The sequence below is a fragment of the Squalius cephalus genome (genome assembly GCF_949319135.1).
Source record: "Squalius cephalus genome assembly, chromosome: 8".
NCBI lineage: Eukaryota > Metazoa > Chordata > Actinopteri > Cypriniformes > Leuciscidae > Squalius > Squalius cephalus.
This window is the reverse complement of record NC_137129.1, coordinates 35,320,530-35,346,335: the sequence shown is the minus strand read 5'-3', so window position 1 is coordinate 35,346,335 and position 25,806 is coordinate 35,320,530. Positions and strand designations below refer to the sequence as shown.

General features: G+C 37.3%; 3 protein-coding genes across 2 annotated transcripts; 2 read left to right on the top strand and 1 right to left on the bottom strand.

The window, feature by feature from the left end:
* The window catches only part of LOC307162889 (major histocompatibility complex class I-related gene protein-like), a 71,728-nt gene that overhangs the window by 15,990 nt on the left and 29,932 nt on the right, over positions 1-25,806 (top strand).
* Positions 626-23,868, bottom strand: LOC307162964 (tapasin-like; the record flags this gene model as incomplete). Its single annotated transcript, XM_079878747.1, has 5 exons — positions 626-1,662; positions 4,874-5,197; positions 5,337-5,456; positions 21,000-21,047; positions 23,793-23,868. The coding sequence occupies 5 exons, from the start codon at positions 23,866-23,868 to the stop codon at positions 1,631-1,633; spliced, it is 600 nt and encodes a 199-aa protein (XP_079734873.1). The 3' UTR covers positions 626-1,630.
* Positions 8,799-17,577, top strand: LOC307162894 (uncharacterized protein). The gene is made up of 3 exons (XM_079878618.1): positions 8,799-8,979; positions 12,301-12,537; positions 16,629-17,577. Exons 1-3 carry the CDS (start codon positions 8,934-8,936, stop codon positions 17,159-17,161), a joined length of 816 nt encoding a protein of 271 aa, XP_079734744.1. The 5' UTR covers positions 8,799-8,933; the 3' UTR covers positions 17,162-17,577.

The window sequence follows — 25,806 nt, the reverse complement described above, 5'->3', positions numbered from 1 at the left end:
CAATCTATGATCAATACAATATACTGTCTGTTGTATAAGGGCATACCTGACACATATAAAATAATGCAGTTTCTGTAATTTCAGCTGATGATAGTGTTTTTTTGTCATTGTGTTATGATTGACTAAATGTTCCTGTTGGAAGAGAACATGTGTTAGTGTTTTGAATAATTATTTGATTTTGAAACATGTTTGCAGTGTTTTGTTAGACATTGTGTATTGTGTTGGTGTATTATTGTATTTTGAAAATTAGTTTTGGAGTTTAGTTTACAATGTGTGATTTTGAGCATGAAATTAACCGTTTTGCCAATTGTGTGTTTTAGGTGTGTTGGTGCGTTAAGAGTTTAGGAAACTTGTTAAATGTATTGAAAAAACTGTCATAGCGATTGTAAAAAACTGTAAGAGTTTTGGAAAATTGTTAAAAGTATTGAAAAATCTGTCATAGCAATCGTAAAAAACTGTAAGTCAAGTACAGTATAGCAACACAGTCTAAATATCCTCCATCCCTCCTTGGTTATTCCCCTTGCCAATTGTTGACCTCAGTATACAACAGGAAATAAAGGATCAATCCAAACAACTTCCAGTGTGGTATATAGTGCGGAATTATATTGAGAAGCATTTTCAAGATTCAGTGTTTTTATTTACGGATGGATCAAAAGACCCGAAGACAGGATATGCCGGTTCAGCCGTGTATATTCCAATGAATGATTCTCACATTAAGAAAAGAGTTTCTGACCATCTATCAGTTTATGCTACAGAACTATTGGCAATTTTAATGGCATTACAGTGGACAGAAGAAAAGCAAATGAATAACATAGTTATTGCATCTGATAGCTACTCGGCACTGGAAAGTATAAAATCTGGCAGATCATCTTTTAGGATGGATATAATTAATGAAATATTCCATAAATTGTATAACATAAAGCTTATGGGTATATCAATTCAATTTATTTGGGTTCCTGCTCATGTTGGTGTAGTGGGTAATGAGAAGGTAGATGTTTTGGCTAAACAATCTTTAAAGTTAAAGGAGATAGATTTACAAGTTCCACTAAGTAAAGCAGAAGCTAAAGTGTTTATTAGGAAATATGCACAATCGGTATGGCAGGTACACTGGGATGGTATTGAAACAGGAAGACACTTGTATAATATTCAACAACAAGTTGGTGCTGGGAGGAGAGAGAGCAGGAACAGAAGTGAAGAGAATATTATAACCCGTTTGAGAATAGGTCACACAGGATTGAATAGCACGTTGTTTAAAATTGGCAAGCACCCAACAGGGGAATGTAATCACTGCAGTCAGCAAGAGACAGTTGAACATGTAATACTTCACTGCAGGAAATACAACAATGAAAGACGTCATTTTATTCAGTCATTAATTAAAGCTGAGCATAAAGATTTTTCTATAATAGGTATACTAAAGGAAAAAGCTATATATGATAGTATTATTAAATTTATTAAAGAAACAAAATTAAGTAAAAGAATTTAGGCGAGTTTTTTTTTTTTTTTCTCTTAATCCTATAAGCATGTATTCTGTCCACACTCCAGTCCAGTCGGTGGCGGTAATGCACCTACAAGTTGGTTTGCCAACCGCCAATAAACACCAAAGAAGAAGAAGAAGAAGAAGCAGAGTCTCTCAGAAGTAAAGATGGGCAGAGGCTCTCCAATCTGTGAAAGAGTGTGTAAAAAAGATTGAGGAATACTTTAAAAACAATGTTCCTCAACATCAAATTGCAAAGGCTTTGCAAATCTCATCATCTACAGTGCATAACATCATCAAAAGATTCAGAGAAACTGGAGAAATCTCTGTGCGTACAAGGCACAGACAAGGGACAAGGCCGAAGACCTTTATTGGATGCCCGTGGTCTTCGGGGCCTCAGACGACACTGCATCACTCATCGGCATGATTTTGTCAATAACATTACTAAATGGGCCCAACAATACTTCCAGGGGCTGTTTACACCTGGCCACTTCATGCGTTTTCTCAGATCGGATAGCTGTCTGATTTATCAAAACGAATCCATTTACACCTGGTCACATAAATGTGTTTTCAATTCAAATCTTCAATTCCCGCGCTATATGCAGATGTAATGGAGTGCACGTCACCGAAAGCAACAGATATGAGCTGCATTTTATTGATCATCAGCAAAAATTTCAAAATCAAAGACCGCAATAAGAGAGAGCGGCAACAGCCCTGGTAAGATCATTGGTTTCTCTACTTTAATGATGATGATTGTGTATTAAGCGTCTGCGACTTACTTTCACTTTGATTTGCGATAGTTTGCACGTTGGCTTAATGAATAAATGTTCAGCTTCTCATCTGCGGCGATGCGTGTTCCAGTAGCATCGTCATATCTGGCTATAACATTAGATATAGCCTATAACACGCTCTCACACGTTTATTTTTTAGCATTTTTGGGAGGAGTACAATTTACATATGTGGTTTCAACAACCAGATGCATTTACACTTGTCCAGTTTCGTCTGGAATGCGGCCCAGACCACCTCCTGAAGTGGTTTGAGCGATCGGATTCAAATCCGTCTCGAATGCGTTTCGGAGGGCATTTACACCTGGTCTTTTCACGATCGGATATGTATCCGATCTCGATCTGAGAAAACGCATGAAGTGGCCAGGTGTAAACGGCCCCCCAGAAACCAGTGTCAGTAAACCCAATCCGCCGTGTGATCTGCAGATGTGCAGATCTAAAGCTCTATCATGCAAAATGGAAGCCATATGTGAACATGGTCCAGAAGTGCCGTCGTGTCCTGTGGGCCAAGGCTCATTTAAAATGGACTATTTCAAAGTGTAAAAGTGTTCTATGGTCAGACGAGTCCAAATTTGACATTCTTGTTGGAAATCACGGACGCCGTGTCCTCCGTTCAAAAGAGGAGGGAGACCTTCCAGCGTGTTATCAGCGTTCAGTTCAAAAGCCAGCATCTCTGATGGTATGGGGGTGCATAAGTGCATACGGTATGGGCAGCTTGCATGTTCTGGAAGGCTCTATGAATGCTGAAAGGTATATAAAGGTTTTAGAGCAACATATGCTCCCCTCCAGATGACGTCTATTTCAGGAAAGGCCTTGTGTATTTCAGCAGGACAATGCAAAACCACACACTGCAGCTATTACAACAGCATGGCTTTATAGAAGAGTCTTGTTGCTGAATTGGCCTGATCTTTCTCCTAACATTTGGCTTATCATTAAACGAAAAATATGTCAAAGACGACCACAAACTCTTCAGAAGCTGGAAACATATAAGGTAAAAATGGGACCAAATTCCAACACCAAAACTCCAGTCACTCATAACCTTGATGCCTAGACGTCTTCAAACTGTTTTGAAAAGAAGAGGAGATGCTACACAATGGTAAACATGCCCCGTCCCAACTTTTTGAGACCTGTATTAGGCATCAAATTTGAAATGAGCTCATTTTGAGCATAAAATTGTGAAATTTCTTTTAAACATATGTTATCTATGTGTGAATAAAATACTGGCTCATGTGATTTTAAAGTCTTTTAGTTTTAGTTCATTTTATTCAAATGTAAAAAACATCCCAACTTTTCTGGAATTTTGGTTGTAGATACAAATGTCATTTACAACTTTTAGTTTAAAAAAGCCTAGTTTTTGAAGAGTTTGCATGTCCTAACATGCTATAGTAAGAACAAGCCTGTGATTGAATCTGGACATAAAGCAAAATAACTGAGAAAAATGAGTTTTAACGTTAGTCTTCAGATGCCATGTCCGTAATTTATAGAAAAAATACTTTTAAACATGCAGGAAATTACGGAATATTTACGTACATATTTACAGCGGGTCTATTCACACATTTTTCTGGACCTTTTTACGGAAGGTAAAAGTCGCTGTAATCTGTGCTTGTATTGTGCGATAATGAGCAGTGATGACATAACACACTTTTAATATCTAGGCTCTTTTCTGCATCTGTATATGTGACATAACACACAACAATTTGATAACAACAAAATCAAATCTGCTGTGAAATCTTACAGATAGGCCTAACACAAATCAACTCAGGAAAATGAATGTAGAGGAGAGCGGGGCACAACGTAACGCGGGGCTAGTTGTAACACACTTGTTTTAAATACTTTCACACCATACCATAGGCTACCATACTATGACGAAACTTAGTGTATTTACTAGTTGCCATAGACAATAGACATTTATTAAACCATAGCAAAAGTACATTTCTTAAGTAGCCTACATTTTTCATCTCTATTTTTTGTGTTCATTTAAAATTAGACAAATCTGATATTATTTAAATCTCCAATATGTTATTAAACAGTTGAGATAGTTCTTTAATGCTTCGCTAACTAGCAGAAGACACTAGCAGGGTTTGAATCCCAGTTGTGCTGGTGGGGCATGTTGTCACACTGCGTTACAATGTGCCCCTGTTAGAAATATGCTATTCTATACTATACTTTTATGAATTCTATTGAGAACATGAAACATGAGAAAAGGGTGAATAAAGACTGAGAGTCAATGTTCAGAAATTACTGATTATTAATATGTTTTGAACTATGTTGTATAGCTGTGTTTTCCTGTTGTTAAACTCAAAAATTAGTTTATTTTTAATTATTAAAAAATGCCATTATTTTATATGAAAAAGTTGATGATTGTATTTTATTGAGAAAATATTTTAGTTTGTCTTGTATATGTGTTTAGATCAGATAGCATTTTAATCTGTCATATGGTCATGTTACAATGTACCCCTCAGCTGTCACTTGTCGCCGCCTACTGGAGTATCCTGCAGAAAGAATCACTGAATTGAAATATAGACAATTGAAGTGGACGTGAAATTATTCAGGTTTAATGATTGATCATAAACACTGTCTGAAAATGATGTCAGTCTATGACAGTATCACTCACCAATCACACTGAGTGTAGCAGAGGCTCGCCGTGTTCCTCCAGCGTGTTTGGCTACACAGGTGATGTCACCACCACGACCCAGCCTCATCTTACCCGAGTCCAGCTCCAGACGACTGCTCTGACTGAAGGTGCCGTCAGACGCCTGTCTGTGACCCGTTACACCACCCTGACCCAGAGAGCGGGACTTCCCATCAGCCCCGGTGAACTCCCAGCCCAGATCCAGAGTGTGAGGAGCAAAACCAGACGCTTCACACTGGATCAGCAGCAGCTGCCCAGGAACCAGCAGAGGAAGAGGAGAAGGGTAGATGGACAGAGATGGAGCCTCTGGGAAGAAACGAGGCTGTGATTACTATAACTGCAGTCTAATATAGCACATGCTGTTGACAAATCAAACATTATGTACATAATAATCTATGAAAATCTGACTTGGCTATGTCAGAATCAGAGTATACCATCATCTCACCAACTATCTCCAGGTCCACGGCTACCTGAGCCAGCAGATGTGGAAGATACACTGTGCAGATGTAAGTTCCTGAGTGTCTCACTTGAGATTCTTCCAGAACCAGACACCCAGAACCAGAAGCTGCAATATAAGAGAGATTATGAGAATTGCGTTCATAAGTCACATATAGCCTAACATGACTATATGTGACCACGCCTTGACTGCTCTTTAATTTGCGCCAACATTTAGGCCATTCATGTAATGTAGGCATATATAACATACATTATTAATGTAGCATCGTGCAAAGACTTTGTGATCTCTCACATTATTTAAAGTCAAAATAAATAAAATCATATCTAAAACGTGAATTTTAGGCTTTCTAGTAGCTACTAGAATCCACTAGGTGGCGTTCTAAGCCAACAATAGCATTTCAAACTCGCGTGGATAAAAAGCTGGGGGGTTTTGCCATGATATCACGTGGTTTCTCGGAACAGAGTGCAGTTCAGAAAAATGCAGTTCAGTGCAGATGGAAAATACCATCTCTTATTGTCTCTTGTAGTAGGCTAGCTATATTAATCATATAAATTTGCACATAATTTTCCAATGTAGCCTATCATTTTCCAGTGGTGAAGTTTGTGTTTCTTGCTCACAAGTTGGTGGATTTGTACAAACATTTTTGAAAGAGTGTCCACTGTTAGACATTTCAAGGGGTTTTTACAGTAACTTACTGGCAACAGTGTTATTCAGTGTAATTAAGATTTACAGTATACCATTACCGTATATTACAGTAACTTTATGGTACTGTAATTGTGTAATACAGTGCATTACTGTAAAAACCAAGCTAATCACTACACTACTGTAATTATTTTTATTTGTACTAAATATAAATTAGGTTTCATAATTTTGATATAGAATTAATTTTATTTTTTATCCTACATAAGTACTACTGACATGCAAATCAATTAGACAAAATTATTACAAAATAAGAAAATATATTACATTTACATTTACATTTATTCATTTAGCTGACGCTTTTATCCAAAGCGACTTACAATTGCTATATATGTCAGAGGTCGCACGCCTCTGGAGCAACTAGGGGTTAAGTGTCTTGCTCAGGGACACATTGGTGTCTTACAGTGGATTCGAACCCAGGTCTCTCACACCAAAGGCATGTGTCTTATCCACTGCGCCACAACCACCCCAAATATATATTTATTTAAAACATTTCATATCACAAAATAAACAGTCTGCCAAAGCTGGAAATGATGTGTTCCATTTTTTACACATGAATGGGTGAGTTTAGGGACAGTTTTAGTTTTTTGTGTTAATTTGAACTCATTCATTGTGTTAATGGTTTTAACAAAGTAAATATGTTAGAAAGGTTAGCACAAAGATGTGTAAACGTGTTAAATTAACACATTATGTGATGTTCACTGCACACATTGTTAAAAAACATACATAAAATCCTAAACAAAACGCTAGCATTTGACAAAATGAATGTAGAGTCATTGGTTGTTTAGCTTATACAATTATTATAATGAAATATCAACCATTACGTTCATAAAACTGCAGAATATAAATAAATACATTTTAAGCAGTCAAAATGGGAAATGTCCACCAACACAGGAAAAAAACACAGTTCTTTTCACAATACATGACACATAACCCTACCTTCAAAATAATTTCACTTATTTCCAAACACATGTTGGATTCATGTACACTGGTGGCCAAAAGAAGTATTTAAGTGTTGAAATGTTTTTGAAAGAAGTATCTTCGAGGCTCAATAAACATTTCTTATTATTAGCATAGGAGTAGAAGTCATCATCAAAATAATCTTTAAAAAGCACAATGTTTTTTGTCCACCTTTGCGAATAAATGAACTTCTCCAAAGATTGGTTCCTGTTCAGAACTTGACTGACAACATCAGAATGTTCCCTGGTCTGTATGCGTGTCCACAACCACAAATGTACTCGGTCCTTAAGAGGAGAGCCCGGTTGTAATACTGTAAAAGAGAGGGAGGGAGAGAGAGAGAGAGAGAGAGAGAGAGAGAGAGAGAGAGAGAGAGAGAGAGAGAGAATTCCATATGTATAAAATTATTTTTAACCTCCTTTTTTTTAACATTTTTATTATTATTTTTACTATAACTTAAGAATATATATTTGTAAACAGCTTTTTGTCAATAGCATATTCAAACATTTCAGCTGCACTAAATCAAATGATACCAGATTCAATTTTAATACATACATATCCTAAATTCTGTCCAAAAATGCTGAGATCCATAGAGAGAAAGACTGAAATCGATGATTTTAGCCCATTTCAGCTCGTCTGCAGTGAAGGGGTTCCTGTTTGAGACAAATACACAGTAAGACACATGCAAGAAATCACTGAGTGATGACCGTTCTCCTTCCTACAGTAGTTAATCCACCTGTGCGCTGATGTTAGGACCTTCCTGGTCAGGTGGGACTGCAATGGTAGAGAGTCTTCTGCCTAATAAAATATCAAAATAATGCAAAAATAACTTAAGTAGTTTAGAATGCTAGATTTGGTATGAATGAATTAGTGAGAGTTTTACTGCAGTGCTTGGATACATTTAATCTGGTGAGACTGAACATAGAAAATGGTCCATTTTCTGATTGGTTAATTTGCTTGCTTACCTCAGGAATCTTGCAATAAGTCACTGGCGCGAATTGGCGCTTTGTTGCAGTTGCCGTTAAACACATACAAAAGTTGCAGTAATTATTAAATTCCATAAAAAAAAAACTATAATTTGTTATAGTTTGCAACCTAATGCTAAAAAGATGGCCGCTAGCCATAAAACGTTTTAGCTAACATGTTATTTTCTCATCAGTAGACCAACATAAGCTACAACCAAAACAGAATTTCACATTAGTTAATTTAATGTTAATGTAAACTAAGCGTTGCTCGTTGGCGTATTTTAACTCGACAATTCAATAATCTAACAAAGTCTGTAAAATTAAACGTTAGCACAGTTTACCGTGGTAACAATTGTGCCAGAGAGGCCGTTACGTCAAATAGTAGCCTAGGCCTATACAACAAATTTAAAAAATACAGTAAGTCTCTGTATGTGGTGTTTGACATCACAGGAAATTCCCATGATGCAATGGGAATCACAGTTATTTACTTTAAGGAGAAATAGCAGTATAATAATGGGTGATTAGTAAATAACTGTAGAAATTTCAGAAAAGTCTAACAGTGTTGCCTAATTTAGTTGATCACGTCACACCAAAATGTCACTGTGTGAGATGAGATCAGTTCCAAAATAAATGTAAAGTAGTTTCAGGTTTCTCTAAACAGAAAGAACAGAGGGTATTAATGTAATTCTTAAGTCTTTTGAGAGAGGACTTATCTGGGTAAAACTATGCATTAACTTAAACAACCCAGTGTATGAAACTCATCATAGTGACTGATGACGTCGATTCTCTCCAGAATATCTATTGGCTGTCGCTTCATATATGTGTTCTCACCATAGACCGTATATAAACGGTTCTCACAGGGACATTCGCCACTCGCCGGTTTACAGACAGGCATTAAAGCGTCTAAAACCAGACAAACTAATTTCTGTAGAAGGTTTTTTTTTTATTATTATAAAAAGTAAACATGCGGTCCGCTCTTCTGCTCATCGGGATACACCTCGTTTATGCTGGTGAGTAGGCTAGATGGTTTGACGGTTTACTGGAATTCCATGATTTCATCCATAAAGGTAGCTAGTAATAAATTGAAGTTTGAATGTTGCGATTGTCACTGATATAAATTAATCCTTAATTTTTTTTAATTTTTTTTAAGTCATGTAGGCTGTCTCTGTTTGCAGAAAATGCAAGTTTACTGTTTTTAAACAATGGGATTACATTTTTGATGACTGGACTAACAGATTTAAATAAAAGCCTGTATAATGTTCAGAAAAACTGTGACCTGAGGCCTCATTTATAACCACTGCGTACGCACAAAACAGGCCCTTAAGTATACGATACTTCCGAAGCATAACTTGTGATTTATAAAAACAAACTTTTTTTTCCACTGAAAATTTGGGCACCTGCACGCAAACTCTGACCCATATAGGCTACGAACATTTTGGAGACGGAGAAGTTTGTTTTTGTGCACTTTTAGACTTAATTAATTATAGCCTACTGAGAAGTTATTTTTCATATTCTAATGAACATAAATATTTGTAGTGGAAGCAATGCTTTTGAACACTTTTCATGTGGCGTGCTGTGTGTTTTAATGTTTTAACTACAGAGAGGATTGCTATTTGCTACCATGATGAGCAGATTGTCTGAGAAAATATTTTTGTGCAAAAAATGCACAATAAAGGCCTATCTGTTTACATTAAAATATAAATCAATTAAAAATACTTTTGGCCAGTGGAAAAGATTGAGAAAAACTTTCTCTGAAAAGTATTTTATAGCCTGCTATTTGATTTATTTATTCAAAAACAAGGCAAGTATAGGCTACTTAATGATTTGTAGCAATTTAATGTGACGGCACATCCATATCTCATATTTTGCTAATGTCTTGTAGGCTACCCTTAAACACACACACACACACACACACACACACACACACACATATATATATATATATATATATATATATATATATATATATATATATATATATATACACACACAGTGAAAAATATATTGCGGAGCAAAGAGGACATTGACAATGCGCCAACAGACAAGACAGAGCAGGCTACTTTTGGTATGAAATAAAGTCTCAGGTTTCAAATTTTGCAATTTTTATGAAATTCAAACAATAAATACTGTTTTGTGGTGTTTTAATATAGGCCTCAGTGCAAGCAGCACATGCACATGATAATCTCTTCTAGTTATAGCACGAATTAAACATGAATGAACATCAGAACTGAAAAAATAAATCACTACACACCATTTTTCAAGTTCAAGTCCACTGACTTTAATCTACTAACTGGTTTGGTTTGTTTGTTTTCAAATTCCGGTGAAAGGTCTCAACACTGAGCTCTTAAATTAATATTTTAAACCTTACAAAATGATTGCAATGTATAGTTACAGTAATACGTTTATCTTCAGTACATCTTTCAGAATCTGCAAGGTAATGCTCAAGAATGCAACACGATGCATTAAGAGCCAGGGGGAAACTTTTGAGCAAGATGATGGTGATGTTTACATTTTTCTTATTTTGTTTTACTTACTAATATCTTATTTATCCTCTGAAGGGCAGGACTAAATTAATTAATTAATTTTGAAACAAAATAAGAACAATTTACACCAGTGATCCAGTTTAAAAGTGTACACCCCCTGGCTATAAACAGATGCTTCCTTCTTGAGCATCACTAAATGTTTGCAGGGTTTGTAATAGTTGTGTATGAGTCCCTCAGTTGTCACCAGTGTGAAAAGATGGATCTCACAATCATAGTCACTGCTAGTAAAGAGTCAAATATGCAGAAGATGCTGGAAAACAAAGAATGTGCAGGAGCTGGAGGATTTTTCCTCATGAACCATTAAAAAAAACAAAAAAACAGTTGTGGATCATTCATGTAATGACACACAATATTAAAATCAAGCCAATGTAATTTGTCTTGTATTTTGTGTTTGTGTTTTGTCTTGTGGACTAGGCTATTAAACATGTTATGTGAAAAAGCTTTTTCAGGGCAGTGCTAAATAGAAACATTGTTTTTATGATCCTTCTTATCAAAAAATAAATAAAAATAACATTTTGGAGATTCTGCAATGTGTATGTAAACTTATGACTAAAGAGTAAATGTAACAACATTATTAGACGCCAAAATGTTGCTATGGTTATCACATTCTCATGTTGCTATGGTTACTCTGTCAATCATTGCAATTTCATGACTCACAGGACTAAAATTTAGCGGATTCACTCCCACATTTAAATGCAGTTATCACTCTTTATAATTTACAGTGTAACCACTGGTCCGCAAAACAAAACTATTATTTAGACTGTCATAGCGCTTCCTTTAAGCCATCACTTACTTACCGCGTTCTGCACTCTCCCTAAAACTCTCGTCATAAACACTGAAGTTGTCCGCACTGCACAGTGAATCTCTCATTTATATCGCATCTAGACTTTGTTGTTTATGAGGGGATCAGCTTGTGCTGATTGTGAACATAGCCTACATTTTGAGCAAATTCTCCGCATGGTGACTCTAAAACGCCTCTGATTTGCCACTGTGTTCATGGCGCTTAATATACATGTCTGTGATTGGCTACAATGCTCAACACTGAAACAACACAAGTAGTTTCGTTTAGTTTTTGAATAATATTGTGTCCTCCAGTGCCCGGACTCGACTGTACTTGGACATTTTTCTGAGCCTAAAATGTCCGAGTCCGTGTCAAGTCCGAGTACAAATTCATCCTAGTGCGTGACAAGTCCGAGTTCATTCAAAATTGGACTCGAGTCCAAGTACCCCAACTCTAATATATATATATATATATATATATATATATATATATATATATATATACATATTATTTTATATTATTATTATGCCTTAATTTTTTTCTTAATGACATGTGGAAAACACTTGAGTTTTGCCACAGACTTGTCCCAGCGTCTAGAACGTAACTGAATGCTTTTTCAAGTGCCTCCATACTTGAAAAACCATAGAAAAATACTTTTAAACAGAAAATGACATAATATTTACATAAATATTTACAGCGGGTCTATTTGCACAGGATTAGTTTTACCTGAGGTAATATATCCAGAAGGAATCTGCGGCTCCAAGGTCTGCATGAGCAACCAATTGCTTTGATTCAACCCTTATTGTAAAAAGCACAATACAATTATGTTTGAACCAAATTAAAATATTTGTTATATTGTAATATTGGGTAGTTTTGTATGGTGCACATGGTTTCTCAGCCTGTATATATACTCAGAAGTATATGCTTGTGACAGCTCCCTTTACATCAGCAAGAAATGCATATGGAACATTTATGTATGTATTTATTGATTTATGCTTTCATTTCAGGAATGCATTCCCACATTGATATCTACACAGCAAGTAAGGGTGTAGCAGGTATATCAGTATTTGTGGCTGCAACAGTTAAAGTCATTAAAGAGATAAAAGTCTTTCCCATGCAAGACTTGTTTAGAGGAGCAGTGGATGAACAGTCCCAGCAAAATAACACACAAAGTCCACCAACTATGCATCAGACACCCAAAGACAACAAAAATATTGCAGTAGAACCTTTTAACCAAGCAGAAGGTAAGATTCTCAAATTATGAAAATGTTTACGTTCATGTTTAAACATTATTAGTCTGTGAACTTGAGCCTGCCAAGAGACACTTGCAGCAGCATGATTTATATGAACTTCAGGAATATTGATATTAATTTAAAAAAGATTTATGATTCACACTTTACAGCCCCTAAACAATCATGTGTGACTGTACAAAACTAAACATGCAGTACAGTCACACTTTACATTCTATATTAAATGTCAACACAGAGATGAGATGAAAAAATGAATGAATGGATGTTCATTGAGACAGCAATGCATCAGCAGTCATTGATTATATACTGTACAGATAAAGGATACGAGCATGAAGGACACTGAAGCGTCCCACGGTGCTTATCAGTCTCTGTCGTTCAGTATGCACCAACGACCAACGGAAGTGCTCCGAAAAAAGAAAAAAAATTTGATCGGGAAGTCAATAAAACTCTTTACCGTTCCTTTAAGATGCAAAAGTCTGGACCGCAGTGTCACACGCTGTTCATCTCACACTCGTAAAGTATTCATAAACGTCTGGTCAGGCGTCTGATTGCACACTGACCCGTCAAAACAAAAGTGTGCGTTTCGACAGCCAAACGCGCATCCTCGACGTGTGATCGGCTATTTAAAACACACGTTCTCGACGTGCGCTTTGGGGTCACCGAACGTGTAAACAGGTAAACCAAACAGGCGAAAAGAACGTGCTCGTTCCCTGTAGTGTTCTGAAATCGCACGTCTAAAGCGTGTGCTCACTTATTGCTTGAGTCTGTTATGCTTTTGTCCCTATATGTGGTTTAGGACTCTTGTATTATCATTAAACCCAAGCAAAACAGCATGGAATTATCGGTGGCAAATTTGACAGAGGAGAGGATTATGATTGGTGAGTTTTTATAATCCAGTAGTTCTCATTTAAGAAAATAAAATTTAAAAAAAGAAGAAAAAAAAGAAAGAAAACAGACAGTTTTGCGTATGAAAACATGAAACTTTTCATTAAAATGGTTGTGGGGGTGATGACAGTGGATAAATAAAGCTATGTCTTCGGCCTAAACTTTGTAAGGTAGTTGTAAGCTACTCAAAACACACATATTAGACGCCCATTTTTGTTACGATAAACGCGCGTCAAAAACGTGCGTTTTAAATAGCAGATCACACATCGAGGACACACGTTTTGATGCAATAACCGCGCATTTCAGACGCGTGTTTTCCGTGACCACAAAACTTTTTTTTGGGCTGTTGAAACGCATGCTTTTGACGGGTCAGTGTGCAATCAGACGCCTGACCAGGCGTTTATGAATACTTTGGCTTGCCATAGGCACGCTCAGATCTGATGATCTGAAATGGTCACGGCACCAAGTGTAACTGCTCTGTTGTCTGCGTTGTGTTTTGTGCATTGTGAAGAACGGGACAGCAGTCGGCAGTTTTGCTGATCTTTTATACCTGATATAGGCTAAAACAAATGAAAGCAGCACCTCTTTTAGTGTGAGAGTTGCCCTTGTTTTATCTCTCCAGTGTATCACCAATGCAAAGAGGAGTGAAGATAAATCACATTAAACAAGAAAATACATGTAACAGAAAACATACCTGGGATGTACACTTGTACTTTTAGGCCTAGATGCAAAAATATAACTTAAACTGGATGAATTGACAAAAATAACCACACAAATAGGTAAAATAATATTATATACATAAATTAGAGTGAAAATATAGACATAAAAGCAATAATTAAAATTAAGATTAAAGGAGCTGTATGTAAGAAATGTATTTCAATTAATCATAAAATGGCCCTGATATGTCACTAGACATTAAGAAATCATGTTCATTTCAAATACTTATAGGGGGAGGGGGAGGGGGAGGGGATACACTGCTCTATACAGTAATTTGAAAGTGATTGCAGTACCAGTTTTGGCCACAATCTTACATACGGCTCCTTTAAAAAAGATTATCAGGAGCCCAAAATAACCTCACCTCTCCAGTGCATCACCAATGCAAAGAGGAAGAGGAGGGGACAGAACAGGAAATGATGTTAGTTTATGACATCACCACAATTAAAGGGGAAGGCACTCACCCTTCAATTAGGCAGTCATATCAGGTGTATGTAAACAAACAATTTTGTGTGAATTCTAATAAACAATATGCGTTTAACAGGAAACTTTCTGTACCTGTTACATTGGCAAATATTGCATTCACTTCCCTTCAGCAGTTGTGATAAAGTATGCAAACAGTGCGAGCGTCATTCACTACGTGAAGTAGAAAGTGTCCGACTTCATGTCTGCGTTTTCAGCTCCTCCCGCCTGTATGCTGCAACTCTCGCCGATCGGTTTCATCCAGCCAAAGTCGATGTCGAAGACCTTTTTTTAAAGAGAAAGGTATAGCCGATTGCGTCATCGTGGCGCTACAAAGGCTATCCCAATTCGAAGGTCCTTCGAAGGCTCCTTCAAAATGCGGCCTGCAAATGCGTCCTTCTTTTCCCGTGAAATGAAGGATAGCCTACATCAGGGCTGCGTTCCAGTCCACTTTTAGACACGCACTTGCGAACTTCCCTAAGCACTTGCCCTCGGGGGAATCCCTACCGTCATTTTGAAGTGCGTTCCACTTCGTGAAGTGGATGAGCGAAGTTATATGGACAGACCCTCGTTCCCTTGATTTTGACCGAGGGAGCGAGTCTATTTCATATGTACACTTCAGGCACCTATATGTCCCACAATACATTACGATTGTGACGTCACCACAAATCTCGTCTAATCAACACCACAACAAACAACTCTATGATATATTAATTAATTCATTTTTATTTTATTTTAAACAACCCAAACACGCCTATATACATTTGGATGCTGCATTAAACAAATTCTTAAAGGGAAAAAAAATTCTATAATAAATCAACTCCAAAGCTGATTCCAAGTGATCAAGGGCTTAGGACGTTCAGCCCATTGCAGTTTCCGCCAGTAGTGGGCACTCATGCAACGTAAGCAATGACGTACATCCAAGTGAACGAGACGGAGGGAAGTTAGCGAATGAAGGGCATGACAATTTTGGACTGGAACGCAGCCCAGATCCTTGGCCGCCTTGCCTACCCCAGAATTCATTGCGCGTCGCAGATGACAGATTTTTTTTTTGTTGAGAAAATGTCAGATTACACTTTTAAATGTAAGTATTGGGTTTCAATTTAATCAAGTAATTTAATGTATCTAATGATAAAAATAAAAAAATACAATAAAGCCTCAAATGTTGACTTGTATATTACCAGCTGTATATTGTTTTTAAGCAGTTTAACTTTAAAAAGTCCAATACAAATTGGCTCGTTTGAGATTTGCAAAATCTACGCAGAACCGATCACCGGTGAACACCGCAAGATTAGAAATGTGTCCGAGTGTGGTCCGACTTGCTCTGATGTCATGCTGACGCATGTCAAAAAACTCTTACAATGGCGAGGCGGACGTGTAGGATTCTGCTATCCAGACTTAAATTACATTCAGTTTATTAGCAACTCCGTACATGAGCGTGAATACCGCGATGTCCGCCTTTGATCTCGTAGGTGTCTGGTCTACTACGAGAAGAGAGAATGGTCTGTCTTTCCTGCACTTTTTCCACTCCTCCCCTCACTGCAGCAGCCTATACTCTAGCCCTTACATTTCAGGCGAGACGAAGCGCATCTCAAACGAGCCTAATGTTACTGCCGCTCCTCACAGCGGCTGTCAAAGTTTCTAGGTGACAAAAAACAGAACTTCTCATTGAACAACTCCCGGGACATAGCTTGAAACAATTTGAAGTACTATAGATTGTTATTCAACTCCACTTCATCTCAGTGGCAAATATTGAACTTTTTATGAAAAACTGACCTTTAACACATGGATATTAGATTTTGATATTAGATATGGTTTAATAAAATATAAATATAACAGTATATAATAGAAACACTAAAAATGTCTTATAGATTAGGGATAGGCATCGGTCCAGGAAGGCCGCTGACATGCAGAGTTTAATGTTAGATCATAGAATGGTTTTGCATGTTAAAATATTTTATGGTTTGATTTTGAGGATGTGAGTTAACTTCATTTATTCTTCCCTCTTTCTGAAATCATCTCAGTGACTGACAGCCCACGCGCGAGTCAGCCCAGCAAACCTGTTGGTATACAGCAGAAATCTGTCCCACTGGAAGAGGCCTTACAGGAAAAGGCCTTACAGGAAAAGGCCTTAAAGGAAAAGGCCTTACAGGAAAAGGCCTTACAGGAAAAGGCCTTACAGGAAAAGGCCTTAAAGGAAAAGGCCTTACAGGAAAAGGCCTTACAGGAAAAGGCCTTAAAGGAAAAGGCCTTACAGGAAAAGGCCTTACAGGAAAAGGCCTTACAGGAAAAGGCCTTACAGGAAAAGGCCTTAAAGGAAAAGGCCTTACAGGAAAAGGCCTTAAAGGAAAAGGCCTTACAGGAAAAGGCCTTAAAGGAAAAGGCCTTACAGGAAAAGGCCTTACAGGAAAAGGCCTTAAAGGAAAAGGCCTTACAGGAAAAGGCCTTAAAGGAAAAGGCCTTACTGGAAAAGGCCTTACAGGAAGAGGCCTTACGAGAGTCTGTATTGTGCAGCCCATCCCGGTCCAGCAGCACCAGGAGGAGACCAGCTCAATAAGTCTACAGAAAAATGTTTTCTTCCAATCTGTTTTATTTACAGGGTCCCAACACCTCAGGCATTCCAACAGCAACAGCACAACACATTTCAGTAAAGATCTGTCTAACAATTTTCATACTTTGTATTTTTTTTAAATTGCCGTTGTTGCTTTTATATGAAATTAAATATGATGAACAACACACCCAAAGTAGGCTACTTGTTATTTAATTCCATTCGAAATACATGTTGTTGTTTTTTTTTTTTGGTTTTTTTTTGTTGTTTTTTTACTTTTAATGAATCTTTTTTTTATTTTTATTTTATATGACCAACATTTAAAAAAATAACAAGACAAGCTTCAACCCCCCCACCCACCTCCCCATACATTCATACCACAACATTCATAGTGTTATGACAAGAAAGCAAAATAGAAGGAAGCACAAAGCAAACAAAATTAATAACATAAAAAAATGAAAAATAAATAAATCAATAATACTGATCAAAAAATCAATAAACAAAATACAATAGAATTAGCAAAACATTTATGCCATAACATGGCGCACCTAAGAAAGTACACCTAATATTTATATTTCTAACTCAAGTAAGCAGACATTCCATTTGTTTTCATGTTCAGTTATTCTGTTGTTGTTTGTTGCTATAATTGTTTCTAGCATATACTGATGAAACACTCTATTCTTAAAGTGTTTTATACATAAATTTGATAAAGTTTTAGCTTTAAAAATAAAAATTTTACCCATCAAAATAATCATATTCAAAAAGTGTGTGCAATTCCCCTCAAAGACACATAACAAAATATTCTGAGGTGTGATTTGCAAAACAATATCCATATACCTTAACCATAACTGTATACTGACCCAAAACTTAGCCACATGTGGGCAAAAATAAAACAAATGCATCAGGTCCTCCTCCTCATCCCCACAGAACCTGCAACAGGGATCCTTTTCTATCTGCCATTTGAACAGAGATTTTTTTGTTGCAATAATTTTATAAAAGATTTTAAGTTGAAATATTCTGGAATATGAATCGATTGTAGTTCTATAAATTGTTCTAAAGTAATCTTTCCACAAAATTGGATCATTAAATTCATCTTCCCAAAACAGGCAGGTTCTGTGTGGAAAAAGTGCAGTGCCTGTGGTATTTAAATTCCAAATATATATTATTTTATTTATCTTTACACCAGACAACCATTTAAGGCATCTTATTGGTGGGAGACAAACCATTAATTAATTTATTCTTCTTTTCATTTTGCAGTTTCATTTTCCAAGTTTTAGGAATTGCAGAAATCAGCTGGTTGAATTGTAACTGATCGAGAGAAATGCTAAAAACATTTCTCAAGTTTTCATAAGAAATAAAATCTCCAGATAAATCTAAAAGGTCATTAACAAAAATTAACCCATTTTTGACACATTCTTCCCACAACAATGGCTTGTCTCCAATCGTAATGTTTGAATTCATCCATAGCAACTGTGTCTGAATGTCTTGAATTGTATCTGGAGGATGGTACTGGAAATTCAACCAAGCTTTCAGTGCATCCTTGAAGAATGGTGATAACTCTTTTAAACTATTTTGAAATATTTTATCAACATGTATTGCTTTTAATTGGTAAAAAGGAAATATATTATTCGAGAAAAAGGAAAAGGCTGAATATAATCTCTGGCTTGTGATCCATTATTTGTTGTGATAAATTTTAGCAACCCAGGAGGCTTTCAAGGAACAATCCATCATTTGAAGATTTTTCAAATTCAGTCCGCCGTTATCATAAGATTTATATAGATACTGCCTTTTAATTTTATCTGGTTTATTGTTCCATATAAATTTGAACATTTTTTGTTCAAAATGTTTGAAGAACTTCATACTAGGTGAAGAAGGAAGGAAGAAGCATTAGTAAGTGGGCAAATTGTGGAATTACTAATGTATTAATCAGAGTTACTTTTCCTTGAATTGTCAGAGAGTTCCCCCTCCAAGGTTGTAAAATTCTATCTGCCTTTTCCATCCTTCTCTCATAATTGAATTTAACAATTTCTTTAAAGTTGTCAGGTAGATGAATCCCTAATATATTAACATCTTTTAATGTCCCAATTCTCAAAATGTTACATTTCGCAAAATTATGTTTCAAACCAGATATTTTTGAAAAAGTATCTAATTCCCTTATTGCTCCTTCCAAAGTGGATTGTGTTGGTTTTGTGAAAAAGGTTGCATCATCAGCATACATTGTTAGCTTAATCTCTTGACTGTTTGGAAATAGACCTGATATATCTGGATTGTTCCTAATTTTTATCAATGTTTATCAATTATTTTTACTTGAATTAAATTACAGACACGTTTTTAAATATTTTTTTTACAAATATGACAATAATCACATAACCCACAGAGATGTCAGAGAGTTTGGGAATATTCATACATAATGTATACTTATAAAACATGATATCAGAGTTTTAAAATCAAACATTTCGGTTGTTTAAACCAACGAGCATGAAGCTGTGTCGTCAGAAAAATCGTTTCCCATCATGCTTTTGATCAGCGCAGTCGGTGAACTTGAATAAAGGTGTTCGGAGAGGTCCAGCCTGCCGCAACACAAATATCCTCCAAGGAAGAGGCCCTAAAAAGAGCTTAGGAAGAACCCATTCCCCTGGTGGAAGGAGCACGTACACACACCTAGAGGTGAAGTCAAACCACGCGCCTCATAGGCTGCCGAGATAGCTTCGATCACCCAGTGTGACATTCTCTGCTTAGTGACCGCAGCTCTTTTGTTTTTCCCCCCAAAGCATACAAAAAATTGCTCCGATCTACGCCACTGGGCTGAGCGGTCAACGTAGATCGAGGCCGAAAGGCTGCAACATCACTCAGTCACTCGAGTCAGAAGGGCCTACCCTGGCCAAGTCCATACAAGAAGGACTGATAGAAAGAGCCTGCAGATCCCCTATTTTTTTGAGAGAGGATAGAACCACTAAAAGGACCATCTTAAGTGTTAAGAACTTTTCTGTCAGAACGACAGCTAAATCCTAAAAGCCATCCAGTCCCTTGCAGAAAACGAAAAAAACAGGGGGTGATGTCTTACGGAAACACCTCCCAAGGGCACATGCTAAGCAGATATAGCCATCACATAAACCTTAAAGGTCCCATTCCATGGATTATTTTTATTATTTTATAATGTTTCCTGGGGTGCCCTTATAATGTTAGTATGTTTTTTAGATCAAAAATTGTTATAATTTAGAAATAAAAGGCATATTTCCTAGCCTGATTTCATTGCCTGGTTTGAACACTCTGTTTGAAGGGGCGTGTCTGCTGTGAGACTTCAGTGTAAACACCCTCTGCTGTGATTGGCTGACATGCTTGCATATGAAATATCTGGCATTACATGTGGAACTATCTGGAAAACTTTTACTATTACAGCTATCATACGTTTTTACTATTACAGCTATCTGGATTAACGAATCGCGAGAAGTTTTTTTAAGTATTTAGATCTATTCCCATCACATAAAAGGTTGCAGTTATGAGCATTGAGCAGATGACAGTCTGTTGATCGCGTGAAAGATCTTATCATTGCAACGCAGTTTCTGCACTCTCTAATGATTTCACCAATGCAAACATGAGGCATATAAATACAGTAAGAGATTCGTTGTGCAGTGTAACAGCGTCATTGATTTCATAACGAGTTTTGGCAAGTGTCCAGATAAACTCGCGCTGTGTCACCGACAGCAGCTTGGCCGATTGGAAAGGGATTGTTCTTTGATCGCTTTCTGTATATTAATCACAGTTTAAGTAAGATTATTTTCATCCTACTAAGAGAAACGAACGATGTGAAGAGTGATCGCTACTTCCATTTTAAATCACTACTTACCGCTTGCTGGAATATAGTTGAAATTGCGCCCTTCGTCAGTATGAAACGCTGAGAGAAGTCTGCTTGATATTATCCCAGGTTAGAAAAACAGTCCGTGGTGAAATGGACAGAGCAAACTAACAACTTCGAATTAAACTTTTGCGGAATCCAATTATAGATAAACATCAACCACGTCTGTTGACATTTCGCCATCAATAGGGTATATGTCGAACGTCGCATGACGAAACAGGTGTTGCACCAAAAACTGTGACCCATCAGATTCTGTGACCCAAGAGGGCGCTGCTGCACATCAAAATGTGTGACCTCACTGTAACTGCCTAATAAATGAGTCAAACTTCAAAATACTGTTTTAGGGTTGATATAGCATTCCTTCAGACTAATATAGACACATGTTTAATTATTTAGAGACATCACAGACCCAGTACCACATAGGTCACAATATATGATAGGTCACAAAATATGATAGACAGCTGTCAAAATGTGTGACCTCACTGTAACTGCCTAATAAATGAGTCAAACTTCAAAATACTGTTTTAGGGTTGATATAGCATTCCTTCAGACTAATATAGACACATGTTTTATTAATTAGAGTCATCACAGACTCAGTACCACATAGGTCACAATATATGATAGGCAGCAATCAAAATGTGTGACCTCATAAGATGTGCAGCAGCGCCCTCTTGGGTCACAGAATCTGATGGGTCACAGTTTTTGGTGCAACACCTGAAACCTGGTCTCATCGCATCCGCTTGTCATAGAAAGTGTTAACAGCCGTATGAACTGACGCCGATATCTATGGAATTTTAAGGTAATCAGCTAACCTACCTATCTCACTTTATTATTGGCGTTTTATTCTATTTAAATATCTAAACGTTAGTGTGAAGATTTTTTTTTTTTTTTACTTTTAAATATCGATCTTCACATGCGAGGGACATTGGTTATGATCATCTTTGCTCGCTCCTTTTAAGTTATCTTGAGTAAAACAGTAAAAAAATGCATGAAGCACATACAAAAGACCTGAACCGGAAGCGATGCGTTCTGTTTTCCGGTTTCGTAATGCGACGTTCGACATATACCCTATAGACCTTATGTAGCTCCGCCCCTTTTCAGCGCTGCGCTCATTGTCTTTTGACTTCCGGTCTGTATTTTCACAGCGTTTTGCGTGTTTATTAATGAACGGCTCGTTTTAAAATCTTCCCGGTCGATTTACATTTGTTTAGTCATCTGCTTTAAACATTACAGTCCTCATGATAACTTTCGTTAACTTTACATTAAGTAAATCCACTTAAAAAGCTAATTACTCCTGGACAGAAATGCCATATAAATATACAGAGCGACCGCAAAACGGAAGTTAAAAGACAATTTTCCAAAGATGGCGGCGCCCTTGTTTCTCTGGCGCATAAGGTCTATAGACGAATCCGGCGAAACTACCGGAAGTAAGCGGGCGCCATTACTGAGCTGTTGCTGGGTAGCGTTGCGCCATTGCCTCCTATTGGTTTGGTTGCGTCCACTGGAATAAACAGCCCGCGATTTACGACTGTCACTAACGTTACATCTACAACTTTACTATTCTTCCTCTGCCGAGTTATTTGTACAGTATGAGTGTTGTTAATGGTCTGTGAAAATCGGACAGGTCCTTTTAGAACTAACGTTATGTGTTTATCATCTGGTAGAGTGTGCATTATTTAGCTAACCAAACCATCCGGAGCTCAGATCATTTTGACCCTCTATCAGTGACCTGTAGTTGGCATTTTGTTGATCATCGGATGCCAGGCGAAGGAGAAAATACTCTTTAAAACAACCGAAGGGGCGCGTTGGGGCAGTAGTAACATTACTTATGTCTGTTGTTAATGTTTGATTTGCTTGACTGTGACTCTCACTCTGAGAAGAACCAACAACGCTAGCAGTTAGCTGTACCACCCTTTCCTTTTGAAATGTGAAAATGAGATAAATAATGGTCACAAATGAAAAACATGAATTCGTTTATTTGATATTCATTTATTTATTGTTGCCAAATGGACAGATCTTTTTATAGTTTCCTCGTTAGCTAGCCTAGCTAGCATAGTTATTGCCAAACTATTTTCATAAATAATCTGTAAGATCGTTTGTACCTTCATCTGTGACTGGAGCCCACTGTCTTAACATCATCAACCCAACAAGTCATACTGCCTGGCTGTAGCTGTCATCGAGGGTGCGTTATCACGGAGGTTTGTTTATACTAGTAACAGCTCAGTAATGGCGTCGCCACAAGATGGCAGCCTACACAGAACGCTCGTCGGATTCGTCTATACGCCTGTGTTCCTGTGGGCGGAGCTTAGTCTAAACACGGTTCTGGTGATGTCACTAAAGCAGGATGTAGAGGGGTGTAGTCCAATCGAGCCGTTTTTTGTAGTCAACTTCTGTTAAATAAAATATCTCGCTTGGCATTGAACTTTGAGCTTTATAATTTTACAGATATTATTTATACTCTAACAACAACATTACACACTAACTAAAGTTTGAAACATGGGATCACATAGAACGGGACCTTTAAGAGTGGCAGGGGCTGACCCTGCTGAAAAACGACTCTAGGAACTCCAGTATTGAACTCACAGGACAATGAACTGGGTCCAGGTTGCGTTGGTTGCACCAAGAGGCGAAAATTTAAAAGCATACAGGCGCCTCGTCGAAGGGGCCCTAGAATTAAGAATAGTATCGGGAATCTGAGCTGAGAGACCGGAATACATTAGCGTCCCCCGCCCAGGGGCCACACCCACAGCTACCATAAGTCCGGACGGGGATGCCAAATCGTACCCCGGGCCTGCATCAGCATCTGAGGGGAACCTCCCAAGGAGGGCCGACTAACAGACTGACCAGGTCTGAAAACCATACCCTAGTGGGCCAAAATGGGGCCACAAACAGTCTCACTTCGGCTGTTCTCACTCTGAGAAGAACCGCAGAGAGTAACCGAATCGGTGGGAAGGCATAAAGCCTGGCTCTGGGCCACTCCTGATCACTTAACAACCAGCTGAAACATTCTTACACTCAGGAGTAGAGCGGCTGCGGGCGATTTAAAAAAAATTAAAATTTTAAGCCGCTCCTAACAAATTCTTTCTAAGCGCACACACAATATGATGTCACACTTTAACATATAATAGTCTTAACACTTTTGAAATATCCTACTTAAAGTGTTTATCACAAATAAATTACTAAACGCTTAAAATAAATAAATGTAAACAAACAAAAAATTTACAATCCTGTGAAAAACAGGGTGCTGCAGCACCTCAGCACCCCCACTTCCCGTGCCCCTGATCATATTGTGTCTTTAATGTGTTGTGGTCTAATTACAAATAACAACAGATTTAGATTAAGTTAGAGAATATGCTACCTAAAGGAAACATAAATTGCATTTACATTTTTCAAATAAGTTATTTATTGATGTAATTTTAGATATGTAATTTTATAATGGATATATTTATATAAAAACACTTATCTGCTTGTGTAACCTGCGTCGCGGCGACAATACAACCCTCACTTACAAATAGCAAAATATGCAAATGAGCGTGAAGTGCACCGCTTCAAAATTTGGACCAGTGACCAGAAGACCAGAATCGCTCAAGAGACTGCGTTAACAGCAAGGGGAGAAAGAATTTATGACAAGCACTCGTTGCGTTAGACTCGTAACGTTTGACTGATGAATCTCAATCCGCACTTTAATCTAAAAGTTTCTCTATTGTTTCTCTGATTTAAATCTTGGTTTGTTCGTTCTAATTCTCTTGTTTCTTTCTTTAGGATCGCACCAGCAGCTTTTCTAACTTGAACTAGCCGTTTCAGTGTCTCGCAAAAAGTGTTGCATCACCCTTGCCCTGAGTCCACCTATTAAGGCGGGGCTAACTCCCACTCGTTGAATTGAACCAATCTTTGTCTTGCTAAATTGGATAAATTTTCTAAACGAGTTTTATTATTTTATTTTATGCATTTTCTTAGTTTCTCTTAGAATCTTAAACTTTCTATTTTTTTTCTTTCCCCACAGATATGAATAAAATAACTGTTTTATATATTCACAAGTGTGTCTTTTTTTTTTTCTCTCCTCACGTCAACAGAATCTCTCTAGTGACCTGGGTTACACTTGTTTTACTCTGCTGATTATATTATACCAGTAAGTATATTTTATTGTACAACAAGCTCTGAAGCCTCTTTTCCCTGGACATAAAGGTAACTATCTCATGAACTTGTAACATTTTCTACAGATTTATAAACATAAATAAGAAAACAAATTTTGACTCTGCTCTTTATGACTGGTGAACGAATGTATCATCTATCCACTTGTCTTTGTTCCAGTTGAATGAAGCCAAGAAGTCTTAATAAACTTCAATCTTTAAGATCCTTTTAATATTCTTATCGCAAGGTTTGTTTGGAATTATACAAGGTGTGTGACTGTTATGAACTGCTCTGAGACAAAAAGGTTGAGGATCCAAATGAAGTATTTATTGAACAGGGTAATCCAAAGTGTAATCTAAAGTACAGGCAGGGTCAAACACAGGCAGGCAGTCCATACAAACAAACACAACTAGGCAGGGAACACAGCAAAAGAGTAATCCACGGAACAGCCAAGAAATCCAAAAAAACAAGAGACATGAAACCAGGGAGAATGCTTGGAAAAACAAGACTTCACAAGGAATGAAAACCAGGCTATTATAGTGTGAGTTAAACAAGGTAATGAGACACAGCTGAAAACAGTGAGCGCTGATGAGTCCAGGCAGAGAATTATGGGAGATTTGTGAGGGAATGCCAATATTCTGATGTGGAGTGGCTCTCAAGGCCACTC

What these genes read in the sequence shown, in the direction of transcription:
- LOC307162894 (XM_079878618.1), top strand. Translation starts at nt 8,934, where the DNA reads ATGCGGTCCGCTCTTCTGCTCATCGGGATACACCTCGTTTATGCTG. An exon ending in GATACACCTCGTTTATGCTG is followed by an intron (nt 8,980 to 12,300) that starts GTGAGTAGGCTA and finishes CTTTCATTTCAG; the next exon opens with GAATGCATTCCCACATTGAT. An exon ending in ACCTTTTAACCAAGCAGAAG is followed by an intron (nt 12,538 to 16,628) that starts GTAAGATTCTCA and finishes AAATCATCTCAG; the next exon opens with TGACTGACAGCCCACGCGCG.